We start from the raw sequence: 16096 nt of genomic DNA on the forward strand, positions 1-16096 counted from the left end.
AGAAGGAGAAGGGATTTGGGGGAATGTGTTCCTTAAAAAAAAAAAAAAAAAAAAAAAAAAAAAAAAGTAACACTATATCAAAGAGGAGATGACTGATTTCCTTGACTGATTTCTTTTAACTATTTGGTGCATTTACAACACAAAAAGTGTTTAAGGAATTGTTTTGAAACTTCTAAAATGTTACTTCTGTGCAAGCCGGAAACTGTCTTACAGCAGCAGTGTTTATTAAATTGATGGCTGTTTAGAAAATGGGATCTCTAAAAATACTACTTTAATTTCCTTACTGATTTTATTTCAATTGCATCATGTTCGGACGGGGGTGGGAAAGCACTAAAAAAAGTTTTCTGTTACCTTTCTTAGGTTTTCAGTACTTACTCAAATGAAGACTATGATAGACGTAATGAAGAAGTTGACCCTGTGGCAGCCTCAGCTGAGTATGAACTTGAGAAAAGGGTGGAAAAAATGGAAGTGTTTCCTGTGGAAATTGAAAAAGGTGCAAATCAAACCTTGAACATTTGCAAGAGATACTATGCGCACAAAAGATAAAACCATTTTAAACTGTATTTTTCCTGAATTTAGGTCTCAAATTTTTGAATATGTATCCAGGCTTTCATTTGTGGCTAGTTCTGTTGAATTTAGTGAACTTTAAATGGACAGGCCTCTAGTAAGTGCAAATTGTCATACTTAATTGAAGTTACGAAGGCTACATTTCCGAGTGACAGATCTGCACCAAAATATATACAATTCATAAATCCTGCTATCTCCTCCTATGAAGCTTTGAATCTAACAGTCATAACTACACAACAAAAAGGCTTTAAGTAATATCTAGATAGAAAATATGTTGTCATCGTCTTTTTTTTTTTTTTTAAGTGAATTTTCATATCCTTTGTGTGGAAGGACTTGGAACGCTTTGAAACAGCTCACTACTGCGAAGTGTTATATCTTGTGTTATGCGGCTAATGTTAGATTTTCGAATCCCTTAGGTGACAGTGGTCTGGGCATCAGTATTATTGGAATGGGAGTTGGTGCTGATCAGGGACTGGAAAAACTAGGTATTTTTGTAAAAACAATAACAGATGGTGGAGCTGCTCAGAGAGATGGACGGTGAGTTTTTCATTGAATTGATTATGCTTTTTACAAACTTCTAACTGAGCCCAGTTGTTTTCATTGGATATGCTAAATACTGTGAATAAAAGTACAAAAGCTGAATGCAGCTGAATAAATATTACATTGCTGCTTTATGTTAATTTTTTAAAACACAGGTTTTCTTATTTAATATAGGACAGTTTTGCAAAATAAGCATAGGTCTGCTTACAGCATATATAAGAAAAGCTTAGAATGTGCCCATGTGTAACAGTGCCCCAAAATCATGTTGACATCCCAGGACACCAATCAGTGTGTAAATAGTATAAAAATATTAAGGCAAATACCATGTAAATTTTAATTGGTGATCTGCATAGTAACTGAGGATCAGGAGATTGTTTTTAAGCAATGAATTTCTTGGGACTCAGAATTTCTTGGGACTCAGAATTTCTCATTATAAATACTAGTGAGTTTTAAGTTATACTCGTCATGTCAAAAATCTGTCAAGCCAAAATATTTTCGTTGAACTGATAGCTAAGCATTTATTTATTTTGCAGAATTCAAGTAAATGATCAGATTGTTGATGTTGATGGCATAAGTCTAGTGGGAGTTACTCAGTTCTTTGCAGCCACTGTATTAAAAAACACCAAAGGCACAGTGAGGTATGTATGTTTTCTTTGAAATAATACTTTCTTTTTGTTGTTTTTCATTAATGGAGAATATAAAACCATAATCCGAAAGTTTTACAAAGACGTTGTTGAAGGCAACAGTATGGCAAACTAATTTCTTAAGCATATCTTAAGCTTTTTGCTGCAAGGTAATTTGTTTTTCTTCTGTAGGTTTCTGATTGGGAGAGAAAAGCCAGGGACTCAGAGTGAAGTAGCCCGCCTCATTAGTGAGACCTTAGAGCAAGAGAGATGTCTGTATGAGCAGCAGTATGTTCATGATGATACAGAGCAGGTAAAACATCATCCATACTTACATGTTTTTAAAAGTACATGATTACCGCTACATGCAATAACTTCTGCAAATAGAATAAAAGTTTTTTAATCACATTGAAACAAAAAAAGGATAAAACAGGCAACTTGCTAAAAACAGAAAATACAAATTTCCTATATTACTATTATCAAGGCACATGATTATCACTACTTGCTATACTTCCAATGTATCAGTAATTCAAAAGATATTTTTAAGTATCAGCTGTGGCTTGTTTTGTGCATGGCTTAGTTAGCTCTTTTTTGTGGAACTTTGATGAAGGTGTTTGCAAGTCATCTTTAAAACGTATCATAGGTATAAGAAACTAAAAAGGAATAGTAACTAGTTGAGAAAAGTTTTGCAACTGTTTGGATTCCTTGATTGTGTGCTTTTGTTATTGCTGCTACCATACTGCAAAGTGTGTGTGTGTTACAGAATGTCATGACTTTCCCATTTTGTCAGGATGACGAGTATGATGATGATGACGATACATATGAGTCGCATTTACATGGAAAATCTGTAGAAGTTTTTGATCTTCCTGAAAATGAAGATATCAGTTTACCACTGGATATGGATTCAGCGCAGTCTCTTCTTAAATTTAAAGAGGTGCGGTAGCAGTTTCTTGAATGTTCTTCGTGATGCACTGGGGAGCATCTGAACCTTGTAAGATTTGGATATAATCTCCTTCATGTCCCCCTCATTGTGGTTTTGGGTTTGTTTTTCCAACATCACCAATAAAACTCTCTGGTAAATGTTCCTTGAAAAATGTAGGTCTGTAATTTTCTGATCCCAGCTTCCGTATACATATTTATATTAAGTGGTCCTTTGATTTAAATTAAATAAAAGGTATTAGAACCCAAGACCACCTCCCTCCTTGTTGTGGTGTCTGAACATTGCATTAAATAGATATGAGCTTCTCTTAGTTCTTCTTTGGCCTATGGGACTTTGCATTTATTTGCTGCTTAGTAGAATGGCTTTCGCTGCGGGCTGGAGCATGGGAGGACAAGTATGCCCATTCTGAATGGTCTCGAGTGTTGTGATTAGATGTTCTTCAGGAAGACAAGAAATACACATCTAATCTCTTGCTGTAGTCGCTGAGGTCTTCTGGGAAATCTCTGCATACATAAAAGCACTTGATTCTGTAGATAGGCATGGTTTTGGCTTGGAGGGTTTTTTCAGGTGATCCCTTCTGGGTTTTTTTAATGGTGTATTTTTCAGAAGTAACAAATTTGTAAACCCAATAGGGCGTTCCAGACTGTGAATCCCAATTTAACATAGTTGGAAAATTGGGTTCCCTTTTCCCAAGTTTTTTATAAAGGAGAGTATTTGTTTTATTCAGGTCTGTGCAATTTAGTCGGGGATTTAAGTGGTGCAGTCTTTGGCATTTAGGGGTCTGGGCTTCTTTGGTAGATTTAAGTCCCTGTCATTTTCACTCTGGAAGAGAAAATATACTGCAAAGAAACTGTTTTGTCAGATGTCATTTGTGCATACATCGGCTTATTTTTATAAACGATCAGTATTTTGCAGACCTCCTTAAGTTTACTCTCTTGATAACGTGGATGATGTCATTGAGGAAGTTGAAATTTCAGGCTATTGATCACTAGAGAACATTTACAGTTTTTCTAGGTTAGGAAGCATAGCAGCAGGCTACAGCATCTTTTCATAAGTGCTATATTTACTTGGGGTACAATTAAATTTTCAGCTAGAATCATTACTGTGCTGTTATTAACATAATCTAAATAAAGGATAGTCATGGATTCATTTGTTTTAATGTGTATTTGGTGCACTATGCCTTGCCAAAAAAAAAAAAAATTCACCCCCCGGGTTACAGATGGAAAGTGAGATACAAGAAATAACGAATAGTTGTCAAAAAAATGTGCTTTTGCACTCATATGTGTGCTGTTTTCTTAAGACGTGTTAACAATACGTTAACGCTACGTTTGGCTTAGGTATAGCCTTTATCCATTTCTAATAATCCTATGAAGATTTGCCATGTAAAGTACAAGGCTTAATTTTAAAACAAAGCCAGCACGTTTATTTATAAGTGCTGATAAGTAAAAATATTTAGTACTGTTAAATTTTTACTTGATTCTGTGTACCAGTTGTCATCATAAGTGCATTGCTGCCTTGTCATTCTACTGGCACATTGAAACATTACTTTAACCTTGTCACTTTTCTTAATGTATAGACAACAGTGTGGGATTTTTAACGATAGGTGGTCATGTATTGATTTTTGTAGCAAATAGAATACTGTGGAACTTTTTGGGTTTAAATTTGAGTTTACCCTTTTTTTTTTTTTTTTTTTTTTTTAATAAAAGCTCATGATCACTTCTCCTTTAACTGACAAATAATTAAGTTGACTTCATGCTACTATAAAAATGGTTTGAGGAAGAATGGAATCATGGATAAATATTTAAAACTAGCATTTCAAGTGTAATTTTGTGTGTGCTTATACCATTTTTTTGTTTGTTTGTTTCAGCTACAATTAAAACACGCAGTAACAATAGCTGAAGTGAATCAACTGAAGGAGAAGGTAAGTTTTCAAAGAATCCTGTTGTTTGGGGGGAGTGGGGGGTGGGGTATTTTATTTCTACCTACGAATTTTAACAAGAAAAGGCTGAATGCAGAAGGCAGCAATCTGTTTTAGGCCTCACGCTCTATATACTCCCTTACGCTAGACAGACATTTCTAAGCTGAAGAACTGCGCTCAAATTAAAAAAAAAAAAAACCCAAACAAAAAAACCAAACCAAAACCAAAAACCAACCAAACAAAAGAACCAAAACCACAAAAAAACCATAAAAAAACCAAACAAAACCTAGCCCCAAAATCCCCCCTGTGCCATTATAAAATGAATGCTTCAGTATAACTGCTTAGAGTAGAACTGAATATAGTGGAGTACTGTATGAAACAAGCTCCCAAACAAATACGAGAACATTTTCAGTGGATAGAACTTGTCTTCTTTGAGTATAGATTTGGCACTTACAGACAATGGTTTGTCGCTGACTTTCTGTTACCAGAAAGTTATTTCCGATACTTTGTTTCCCCTCTTTAAAAATCAAATTTCTGACCTGCTCTGGGGAGAGAATTTTTTCCAGCTTTTTTTTTGGTGGGGATTGGTTCAACACTTCTGCTTTCTCTGAGGAGGGGTTTCTTGTTCTTTTTGCTGCTTTTTCCACTGATGGAGATCTGTGCATGGCCTTTTTCTGGAAATACTTGTTGTAGGTGAGCAGCTTGTTTTATTCCATTGCCCTTCTGTGTTGCCTTGCCGAGAAATGTGTACCCTAGGACAAATCGCAGCACATTGCTGGGGGCGAATAGCAAGTCGGGAGGGGATAGTGCTTCAGATTGCAGTAATTTTGAATGACAGTATCTATTAGGGTTTTTCTTGCACTCTGCAAAAGTTCAGAGCTCCAAGTGTAGAGAGGCAAAGCAGCCAAAACTTCTTTGTGTTCTTATGACAGTTCTGATTTTGATTTCTGACCATGTTCCTCCTCGCAGTATTCTTGAAGTTTGGCCCAACTAGATTGCTAAAAAGCTGTTTAAGATGTTGGCGTTAGTACAACTTACTGCCCCATTTTTAATTCCAGAAATTCTTGGTCCTTTCAACATCTCTGTTCCATCAGCAGGTGATCTTAACTGGCTTCAAAAGTAGTGATTTCCTCAGTGTAAATAGTGTCCCCAAAGAAGGAGGCATGGGCAAACGAAGCTGTATCCTGCCTGCTCACTCCTCCAAGTCCTGGAGAACTTCACATGTTAACATGCCCTTTCATAATGTGGCTGCTGTCAAGCTGAAGGGGCCTCATCCCTTTCCTTTGTGGAGGGAGTGTTTGGTGGTTTTATACATTAGCCCCAGGAAAGCAAACCATGGGTATATCATAATTTTTTAGGAAGACCAATGTCTTATAAAGTACCAGGGAAGATCAACTGGTCTCATTAGCTTTATTCAACAAGCTGTTGGTAACAAAGTAGTAGGACAGGGAGCTTGTCTCAAACAGGTTAAGATTCTGTATCTCCAGTTGCCTTTGAAGGTAATCAAAATAGGCCTCTCCAGAGGTATTAAGAGATGGTGAGATCTTGAACAAGTCAACATAAGCTAACAATAAAGGTCTTATTCATTTTATCTCTTTAAAGAGAAGCAATATTAATGAGGAAGTAGTAAAAGACTCTTGGGTTTGAATTCTAAACTTACTTGGATTAGGAAGATTTGGAAGAGTTGATACGATTTCTTTAAAAGTTCAGTGTCTTGTTTTAATATTACTGATAAGTATTTAATTGTTATTAGCTATTCTTTACTTAAACATGTATAAACAACTTTTTTATTTCACCTTTTAGTTTAGATTAATTCCTTAAGTATTAATCTTTTCAGTTAAAAATTGTTGAAGCAGAAAAAAATGAATGGAAACTAAGTCGAGCCCAACTTCAGCAAAACTTAGACGAAAGCAAAGAGAAAATTAAAAAGTTAGAGACCTACTGGTTAGAGGCACAGAGTTTATGCAAAACAGTAAATGAGCATCTTAAAGAAACTCAAGAACAATGTGATGCCCTTGAAAAGAAATACAACAAGGCCAAGAAATTGCTTAAAGATTACCAACAAAAGTAAGTACCCCAAAATACCAGGTCTCTGTTTCTTGCTTGTATGTTTCGTACATTATGGGGAAAACTGACAACAATACCTAGGGTTGGGATTTGCTTAACAGACTTTCTTTTCATTTGTCAGAGTTTAGGGGAGCAGTGGGCTATACACGCTTGAATTCTTCCATACCTTAAGTCACCAGCTTCTGGAAAGGTTCTTCAAAAATTTTGCTGCTGCTTTTGATTCTAAGCTTAGGAAAAAAGATTTAATAATAAATTTTTGAAGCAACTTAGTTGAGAAACTGTAATGCGTCTATACTTTTGGAAGGACTACTTGAAATTTGGCATGAGGTATTTGGCAATACCTTTTGCTGTTTGTGAAAAACCCTCTAGCTTTGACCAACTTAAATGTTCCAGATAGGGTAGGCATCAAATGATATATAATAAGAGCCAGATAAGTGTGATTCAGTCTGAGTTAGGAGTTACATCTTGGAGGAGGAGTAAAAGGAATTCTGAGAAAAATTAAGAGTTACTAGATACACCTGTGTAAGACTTGAGCACTGTTGTTGTGCAGTTGTGTCTATTTGCTCTACCTTCTTTCCTCTTAGCTAAACAAGAGCTAATTGCAAAATACTTCTGGAAGTGTCTTGCTAATACATGCTTTTGATAGTTACTGTAAGCATATAATTCTTTTGTTCCCAATTTCTCCATTTGCTACTTATTTTTAAAGGTAGTTTGCATGATCTTTTGCTCTGTAGTCCACATCCAGAAGTGTTACTTTTCACAGTGCATTTTTGTGCTATTTGGTGAGCTTTTTAAAGGTCTCCTTTCCCCTCTCCTCCCAAGTTTATCCGCATGGAAGTTCAAAAGTATGTTAAGGTGACTGTTAACACGCTGGTTTCCATTTCCTCGCTGTTTAGCAAATTCCCATTACTCTTTTGACTGTCCCTGAAGCTTTTGCGTTTTGTGTAGACATTCTACACTTATTTTCTGGTTTTGTATGTTATTCCATCTGACTTGCAGGAAAAAGCAGCTTTTATTTTTGTTTCCTTCTTGTAATAATTGATTCTTTTTTGTAAAACTCAGCCGTTGCAATTTCTGTAGGATGAACCAAGTAGAAACTTGAAATGCAATTTAGTTTCCTACAAAGAATTCTACCATAGCTTTTGGAAGGAAAATACTGTGTGTGCACGTATCTTTGTGGAAGAGAGTAAGATGTAATGATTGGAGTCCTGCATATATTTCATATTTTAAATGTATATGCAATTTGCTTGCCACTTTTAAAGGTAGAGAGATGGTTGTAACTGTACAAAAAGTGTGCAACACATCCTTTTTCAGCCCAGAGTAAATTACAGTGTCATATGTATTTTCTTTTGGAGACAGTAGAAGCATACAAATACATAGGTCATTTTGTGATGTTACAAGATTAATGAATCAGTTATACCTTACAGGCTGATTTTTTTTCAACATTTACTAACAGAATGCTTTTTAGTAAATGCAGCTGTGCATACTTCTATTTTATGTATTTTTCTATATTTATATATATTACTGTTTCATATATATGTATATATTTCCTTCACCAGAGAAATAGAATTTATGAAAAAAGAAGAGAATCATTCAAGGCTCCTTGAAGAGAGAGACCAGAAGTATGCAGAACAGATGAAAATATGTCAGGAAAAAGTAAAGCAGTATTATATTTTGAAATAAACTTCTGCGTTCTTACAGAGTTGTTTCTCACTTCTGATTTTTATTTCTTGCAGATTTCAGAGCTTGAAAGTAAATTAAAAGTGTATGAGAAAATGCCGTATGTGTTTGGAGGTGGCAATTTATTGGAAGATGGCTGTCAAAGTCCAGGCCAATATAATGAACAGTCAAAGACAGAAGAAAATGAAAAAGAAACAGAATCAATAGAAGAAAGACTGAATTCTTCAGATATGTTAATTTCTGGTAAGTAGGTTGTAGGATCTTTGATTTGCATTTAACAAAAACTAGGAGAAGTTATATGTGTAGTGTTTTTTCATGGTTAAAAGAAATTAAGTGTTTGCTATTTCCTACCGACTGGGTAAATGTTTGACCTAAGCCAGTGTGGATATGTTTGTTTAGGTCCCCCAACATTTTCAGTGTTGTACTAATGTATTTCTTAAATGCTGTGGGAAAGGGGAGATAGATGGAGAGAGACCCATCTTCACTGTTCCTCAGATTCTCTATTAGTGAAACTGATAACGTTAGTGGGACTAAAACACTGAGGTACGTCAGTTAAAATCCTATTGATTTTTAAGCTATGATTTACACGAAAACTTGCTATGATTTTTTTATTTGTCTTGTAATTTTATGTCCAGAATGTTATAAAATATCAGAGAGTGGTTCAAATGAGAAGCATATTTTAAAAAGATTTGGTAGATGCTTATGTACTTTGTAAAGAGTTTCTATCTTAAAGAACAAGGATAGGAAAGTACATTTTGGGCACAAATGCTCATCTATTTGAGAATAAAATTCACTTTTCAAGCCATAATACAATTATGTCCTGATGGATTTTTTTTTTTTTTTTTTTTTTAAAAAAACCTGAAGAAATTGGGTAAAAATATATTTCAAATTAATTAGAAATTGCTATCACAGTATGTTGAAATATTGTGGTATTATATAAAACAGTATTTTCATATAGTAATGATTAACAGGTAGAATAATTCTGATTTAACTTCTGAATATTTTTCTGGACAGTGGGTTGGAGAACTTGCCTACCAGTTTGTCTTTTTTTTTTTAAAGTAGTACATATTTGTTGTAGATTTTGATGCTTTTGTTGGGGATACTCCCAGATTAGACACCAGTGCCCACAAAGCAAAAGCTCAGCTTGCTTTGAAAGTAAAACGCCAGCCACCTTCTCGATCAAAGCTGAAAGAATCTCTTGGGGCTGGACAACAGACTGCAAATCTACAGGTAACGATATTGGTAGGTAATTATGCATTCATGAGCCTGAACATATGTTCAGTTTTATCCGTATTTGCAATTTTAAGTGTAGTCCATGCTTCATTCTCACTGTGCCAAAGTATCATATTTTTATGCTGTATCAAGTGAAAAAACCCATACCACATATGTGATCTCTGACATGTTCTTTGTGGCACAGTTAATTTGAAGTTAGCAAAGAAGTATGCAAGCTTGTTGTATTCTACTTCTACTTAGTGGAAGATTTTGATATAGTGGCAGTGGTATGTTGTGAAATACGCTTATCTATCTTATAATTCCTTCATCTGAAACAAGTTAGTTACTAAATTTTGTCAAAAACTAAACACTTCTGAAATGCTTCATTATTCCATAAATGATCATTTAAGTCCACAAAAAGTATACAGTAAAATGTTCTAGCACGTTTCTGGAAAACAGTTGAAGAATTGAGGTGTATATAGTTGGTATGTGAGAGAGCCTGTCATAGAGGGAGAAGATTGAACTACTTCAGTTAGCCTGAAAAGTGGTTGCATTGAATTGAAATGGCCAAGATGTACCAGAACGTTTCTGACTTGGATAGAGAAAGGTGATTTGGGACGTGCAGAAAGATCTGTATAGGGGTGGATAAAGGAAAGCCTATAAAATCAGCTTCATGTGATTTAGATGATATCCACAAGTGATTAAGTTAAAATTTTTTGAACTGAGGAAGTTTGTGTGTAGCATAGCATACCCTTACATCCTCGTAAAAGATCAGATAGTAAATGATTATATATCATGCTTATCATAAAATAACTTTTGAATTTGTTGAAGGATGAGGATTCAGAAGATACTGTTCTCAACAGAGAACTTTCCACTGTGTACCTAACTAAGACCTTAGAAACAAGTGAAAAATTAACTCTCCCGCGCCTGGATGACATGGATCAAAAGAGTGAAAAGCCTGAACAAACAGAAAGCACAGAAAGTCCTCTAGAGTCAAGTCCTTCTGCTTCCACACACTCTTCCCCAGTACACAAACCAAACAACGAAAATAGCACAACCACCACTCGTTCACCACCTCCTGAAGACATGGCTCCAAATTCTCCTCAAGGGCATCCCAAGAATGTTAAGCAAAGGGAAGCAAAAGGGAAAGGGGCTAAGGGTAAGACTTAAGGGTTTATTATTATTTTAATCCTTTGGGGTTAAAGTATTACAGATTTTAGATATAAATGAATATTGAACAATAAAGTAAGGGAAAATGAATTGACTACAAAACTAATTACCTGTTCTAAAACCACTTGTTAACTCTTCAGGAAAGTTTGAAGTTAGCAAAAAAGTATGCAAGTTCATTGTATTCTATTTTTACTTACTGAAAGATTTTGACACAACAGTAGTATGTTCTGAAATACACTTACCTATCTTTTAATTCCTTCATTTGCAAGAAGCTAGTTACCAAATTTCTACAAAAACTCAACGTTTCTAAAATAATTTGTAGTGCCAAGAATCTAAAAGGTGCCTGCAGGATAAATACTGTTTCAATTGAACAGTTACAGAAAGGAATAGGTCTAAGTCAGTTTGGTAAAAGCTCAAATCTATAAATCTGAGAGTCTAAATGGTTGCCTTGACATAAGCTAGAGGGGAGCTAAGTCATTGACTGGATAATCGGTAAAGGTCTTAGCACGTTTCTGAAAAACACTAGCCTCATAAATAGCAATGTATCGGAGAGTAAGTTTGACTGATTTCCCGATTCCCAGAAAAATTCAGTGTTGACTTTGTGCTTCCAGACATTATCCAGGTGTTTAAACAAGATATAGATTCTGAATGTTACGGGAATTACTGCATTATTCATCTTGTCCTCTTAGGATCTTTCTCACTAGGAAAAGGTTAAAAGTATTATGATCAGCCTAGTCACTACTAATAATTACTTGATAAAAATATTTGGCTTTTTTCCTTATGAATAATTGAAAAAGGGATCAGATAAAATATTTTAAATGCTTGATATTTCCTTTAGTCAGCTAGTACAATATATAAAGGCAGATTAAACTTGCTGTCTTTTCTACACAGCTCAGACAAAACCTTTCTTTTAATACCCTGAAAACAGGATTTTTTTATATTCTCCTCATTCTGTGTGTTTCTATAAAGTCTTGAACAAAAATAGTCTCTACCCCAGCTTCTGTTTGTTTTGTTCGTTTGTTTGTTTTTTCAAAAAAAAAAAACTTATCAAAACAAGTACCTATTATATAAGTGATTTTGCTTTCTTTTCTACAAATTTTTTGTGATGGCTGAAGCATTGCAAACATTTTCTTAAAATTGGCAGAGCCACTGGAAGACCTAATTAATGCAGTACATCAAAGATTAGGATTAGTATTGAAAGCAAGCTCTTTGTAGGCAAAATGACACTAAATGCTACTTTCTGCTAGATTGTTGCTTTCTAACCATATTTAAATGTCTCCCTATTTATTTCATTGAAATAATCCTTTCTATTACCTTCCCATCCATTCATGTATCAGTCTGTATTTTAACTTATTATATGGCCTTTTAGAAATTACCTCTTTTCTTAAAATACTACCTCTGGAGAGAGAGGTGGAAACAAATGTCAATATTAAAATTAATTCTTTTGGTTTTGTATTTAAGTTGACAGGAAAAATAACCAGTTTAACTGGTAGTTACAATTTATTGGACATTACATGTTTAGAAAGAGCAGTTCACTAATTAGATAAAGTTCTAATGTTGATCAGAAACTACTGATCAGATACGCCAAAAAAAAAAAAAAGAGGAAAAACCTCTGACTATCCTGACTATTCAGCATGTAAATTTTGAGATAACCATTATGTGTTTTAGGAAGGATTATTAGCTGATGGCGTGGTGGGGAGTTGTCCTCAGTTTTGTGTAGTAAACGTGATTTTTGGTTTTTATGATCCTTGAAGGCATCTGTGTACATTACTTCTTGTCAGGAGTTGTCTTGAAGGCAGAGCTTAAAACCTACTTTGTCTCACAAAAAGCAGGCTGCATCTCTTTCATAGGCAGCTTAGTTATGAAACACCTGGTTTGCAATACGAAACATATTTCAATTATTTAAAAAAATAATCTAGTAGCCTGAGAATTTAAAAGGGAGTACATTCAGGATTTGCAGTAATTTATCACAATCCATGGGAAGAGGTAGTGTGATGCTTAAGTTTGTCACTTAATTTCACTTAATAATTGAGCAGTTGGAATTGAACATGTTCCCTCTGGTGAAAAATTGGATCCTAGCAGGTTGTATTCCAGTTTTGAAAATATTACAGTCTTGGAGGAGCTTCAAAGTCCCAGTTATTTCTTTAGAATAGTCACAGTTTGTATACTGTTTCCAAGAAACTAAGCTTGTTAAGATCTGTCTGCTCTCCAGGTACTGGCTATCGTGTTGGTTAGGCACACTTTCTGGAGTGAGCAGCTTGCATACGTAGCCCGTGTTCCAAGTGGCTAGCCCGGACTAGCTACTGAACCACAAAAAATGCAAAAGGAACATCTTATAATACTTTAAGCGTAATAAAGGACAATTAAATGCTGTACTTGCTCAATTGTTGCTTTAAAACTAAGTTTCTTTCGTGCATCTTATACTGCTTATCTTGGTGGTGTATTTTGAAGTTGACATTTTGCACAAGGAAGAGGTGCTTGTTTCTAAACCTATCTTAAACTATCTTTTGTTTGTAATTCATTGAAGCAAAATACTGTGGTAAGTTTTATCTTTCTGTAGACAGTATAGAATTACTGTTTATCAAAAGCAGTATTTTTGATCAGTCATAACCAACTGTTGTGTTGCCATTTTTCAATGGTACAGCACAGCCAGCATGATGGGAATATGCTATAGAGAATAACTTACATTGGTATGGCGGTAGAATTTTCAGCTAGTATCTGCATGTGTGAATGTGAATTTTAACACTGTTACTCAGGTTTTAGCATCTTACTTAGAAGCGTCATCATAAGTACTTGAAACCTGCAAGTATTTTTAGAATAACATTTTTATTTTTCACCCCTCTATGAAAAGCAGAAGAAAAGAAAAATGAAGACAAGACAGTAGAAACAAATGAAGGAACATCATCAGGGAAGTCCAAAAGGAGATTTCCTGATTTTGGGTAAGATTTTACTTATGTTCATTTGGAAATAAATGGTTTTCAGTGTTACCATGTTCTCTAAATAAAAAAATGTTGAGGAAATCCAGTAATGCTGCTTCATAGCAACACCACTGGACAGTTGTCTTCATCTTGAATTTGTAATGTTGCATTCATGTTTCTACCGCATTTTGATTTTATTTATCTGTACTTTTGTCCCTCAAAGAATTTCTTGGGGTTCTTCAGTTTTTATCTGAATACACAAGTTCTCTATGAATTAAATTGCAAATCCATGCATAGCTTTATGCCAAAATATTGTTGGAGCCTAGACTCTAATGTTATGTCCTGCTGGCGTTACAGTCTGAAATAGATACCTGTCTTGCCTTAGTTCCTTCTACGGTAGAGGTGTCATTATGTAGGGTTTGGCTATAGTAGCTGCTTAATGAACTGTTCCTTGGAGGCGGGCAGCAGTGATGAGTGGACTTCTGAATTTCATTTAGAAGATGAGATTGCGAACAGGGGTAGAACAAAAGTGCAAGCTGCATATGATCTGGAAATACAGTGTGGTAACTGAACTCTGGGGATTTGAAAGAAGAGTTACTGAATTTTGCGATAAGGCTTGCTCCTTTGGAGCCAGGTATAAAGCTTGTTGAAGCCAGCTAACATTGAAGACTCAGACTGATACTGCAACCGATAAATCATAATATAGAACTTAAAAATGATAACTTATTTCACATAGAGAGAATGTAGTTAGTGACTTAGTTCAAGTCACACTGCATTGTGTATAAACATTTATATAGCAATAAAACTGTGTTCTTCCTCTTGGTTGTATCCACTATATGCTGAGTTTCTTTGGGCATTTTCTGTGTTTATTTTGATTATATGTGGTCTTTGAAAGGTACTTTCATAATTCTGTCATGGTTCTTAAATAAAATATGAATCACATTACTTTTCTAATTGCATACATGATCTGCAAAATCATACTCTGTAACAAGATAAATGTGGCTTTTTGTAACTGTTGAAATCAATGTAAAAACTAGCTTGCTGATTAAAAAAAAAGCTGCACTGTGTAAATGTAAAATGCTTTATGAAAATTGTGTTTTTTCCCTTCAGTGGATTACGGAAATCTGGAGGCAAGGGCAAGAAACAAGAAAAAGAAAATCTAAGAGGTTCTCTGGATAGCAGGTGGTAGTTTTGTTTTTTTTAATACGTACATGCTGCATTCCTAAAATTTTTAACCTAAGAATTCCTTTAAAACTATCATTACTGTTTGACTTTAAAGTACATTTGAGTATAACCGTGGCGAAATTCTGTGAAGATTAATATAATGATGTGGAGATGAGCTTCTAATCTCATGAAATAAGAAAAATACATAGAATAGTATAGAGGAAACAGTAAAGCAGGGTTACATTTTAAAGTGGCTCATAAGATTAACATGTTGTATCCTACCTTAAATATAAAAACTATATTTTGTGTAGGAAGATGAATGTTGAGTAAATTAAATTAGCAAATTATTTGAAATTGTTAAATTGTTGTGTGAAATACTGCAAAAGCTCTTAAATTTGTGCTGTTCAATAACTCAGATTATTTTGCATGGATATTTAAAGGCAAGTTTTAGATTTCATTTTAAATATCAATTGTGCTGTGAAACAGGTAAAAATGAGTGGTGTGTGGTTTGAGTTTGTGTTTGGGAGGCGGGGTGGGGTTTTTTGCTGTTGTTTAAACAATTTAATCTACTTATTTCAGAGGTTCCCGAGAACTGTTGGACGACTCTGGCAACAATCTATCTGCATCAGATTCAGATTCCCCTGTTCCTACTTGCATGCCTTTTTCTTGGTTTGGAGACAGCCACAAAGAGCCTCACATTTCTAGTAGCAGCCTGCACGTTACTCAGAGCGGGCAGGACAGTTGTGAACACGGTCAAGAGAAGAACAGAAGCAAGGTAAAGGTGACTAATTTGTGCTTTGAATATTTAAGCGTTGCATCTTGATAAAGTAAAAACATCAGTGCTTAGTATGTGGAAGCTTGATGACTTAGTCCTTGACCACATCACCTCTTACAAATGTTGCTGCAGAAGTTTGAGACTTTACAGCCCTCACAAGCAGAAGCTGTGTGAGCGTTCCCATTCCCTCCTGTTCAGTTGAAGCATCAGTGGAGGCTATTCAGGCTGAAGTAGCATCTAAGGAACAATCACAGAGTATGTTTTTTCACTGGTTTATAACGCTAAAAGTAACGCTAGCTTTAGGACAGTATAGTTTTAAAAGCCAAATCTGTTTCCCTGTCTAATACAGTCTAATACTTGGAGGAAGTGTACATAAATAGAGGTCAGCTTCCCTGGCAGTTGGCCAATCAGTTCTTACCATACTGGTATGTAGGGGTGGAGTAACAGCCAGGTGGATGAAGGTAGCATCCTGGTTTTCATTAATGAGTTTAGTATTGAAAGCCGAGAGACACATCTGTAGAA

General features: G+C 35.1%; 1 protein-coding gene across 1 annotated transcript in view; it reads left to right on the forward strand.

The window, feature by feature from the left end:
• LOC104083251 (neurabin-1-like) overlaps positions 1-16096 on the forward strand; it is a 42894-nt gene that overhangs the window by 13391 nt on the left and 13407 nt on the right. Inside the window, exons 2-15 of the mRNA XM_009586669.1 lie at positions 361-493; positions 984-1104; positions 1641-1745; positions 1923-2043; positions 2521-2664; positions 4538-4591; positions 6426-6655; positions 8215-8311; positions 8392-8578; positions 9414-9565; positions 10379-10706; positions 13572-13656; positions 14746-14817; positions 15379-15574. Of these exons, the coding sequence (XP_009584964.1) occupies positions 361-493; positions 984-1104; positions 1641-1745; positions 1923-2043; positions 2521-2664; positions 4538-4591; positions 6426-6655; positions 8215-8311; positions 8392-8578; positions 9414-9565; positions 10379-10706; positions 13572-13656; positions 14746-14817; positions 15379-15574 (2025 nt within the window). The remainder of the gene's footprint in view (positions 1-360; positions 494-983; positions 1105-1640; positions 1746-1922; positions 2044-2520; positions 2665-4537; positions 4592-6425; positions 6656-8214; positions 8312-8391; positions 8579-9413; positions 9566-10378; positions 10707-13571; positions 13657-14745; positions 14818-15378; positions 15575-16096) is intronic.

This window comes from Fulmarus glacialis, unplaced genomic scaffold, assembly GCF_000690835.1.
Source record: "Fulmarus glacialis isolate BGI_N327 unplaced genomic scaffold, ASM69083v1 scaffold25851, whole genome shotgun sequence".
NCBI lineage: Eukaryota > Metazoa > Chordata > Aves > Procellariiformes > Procellariidae > Fulmarus > Fulmarus glacialis.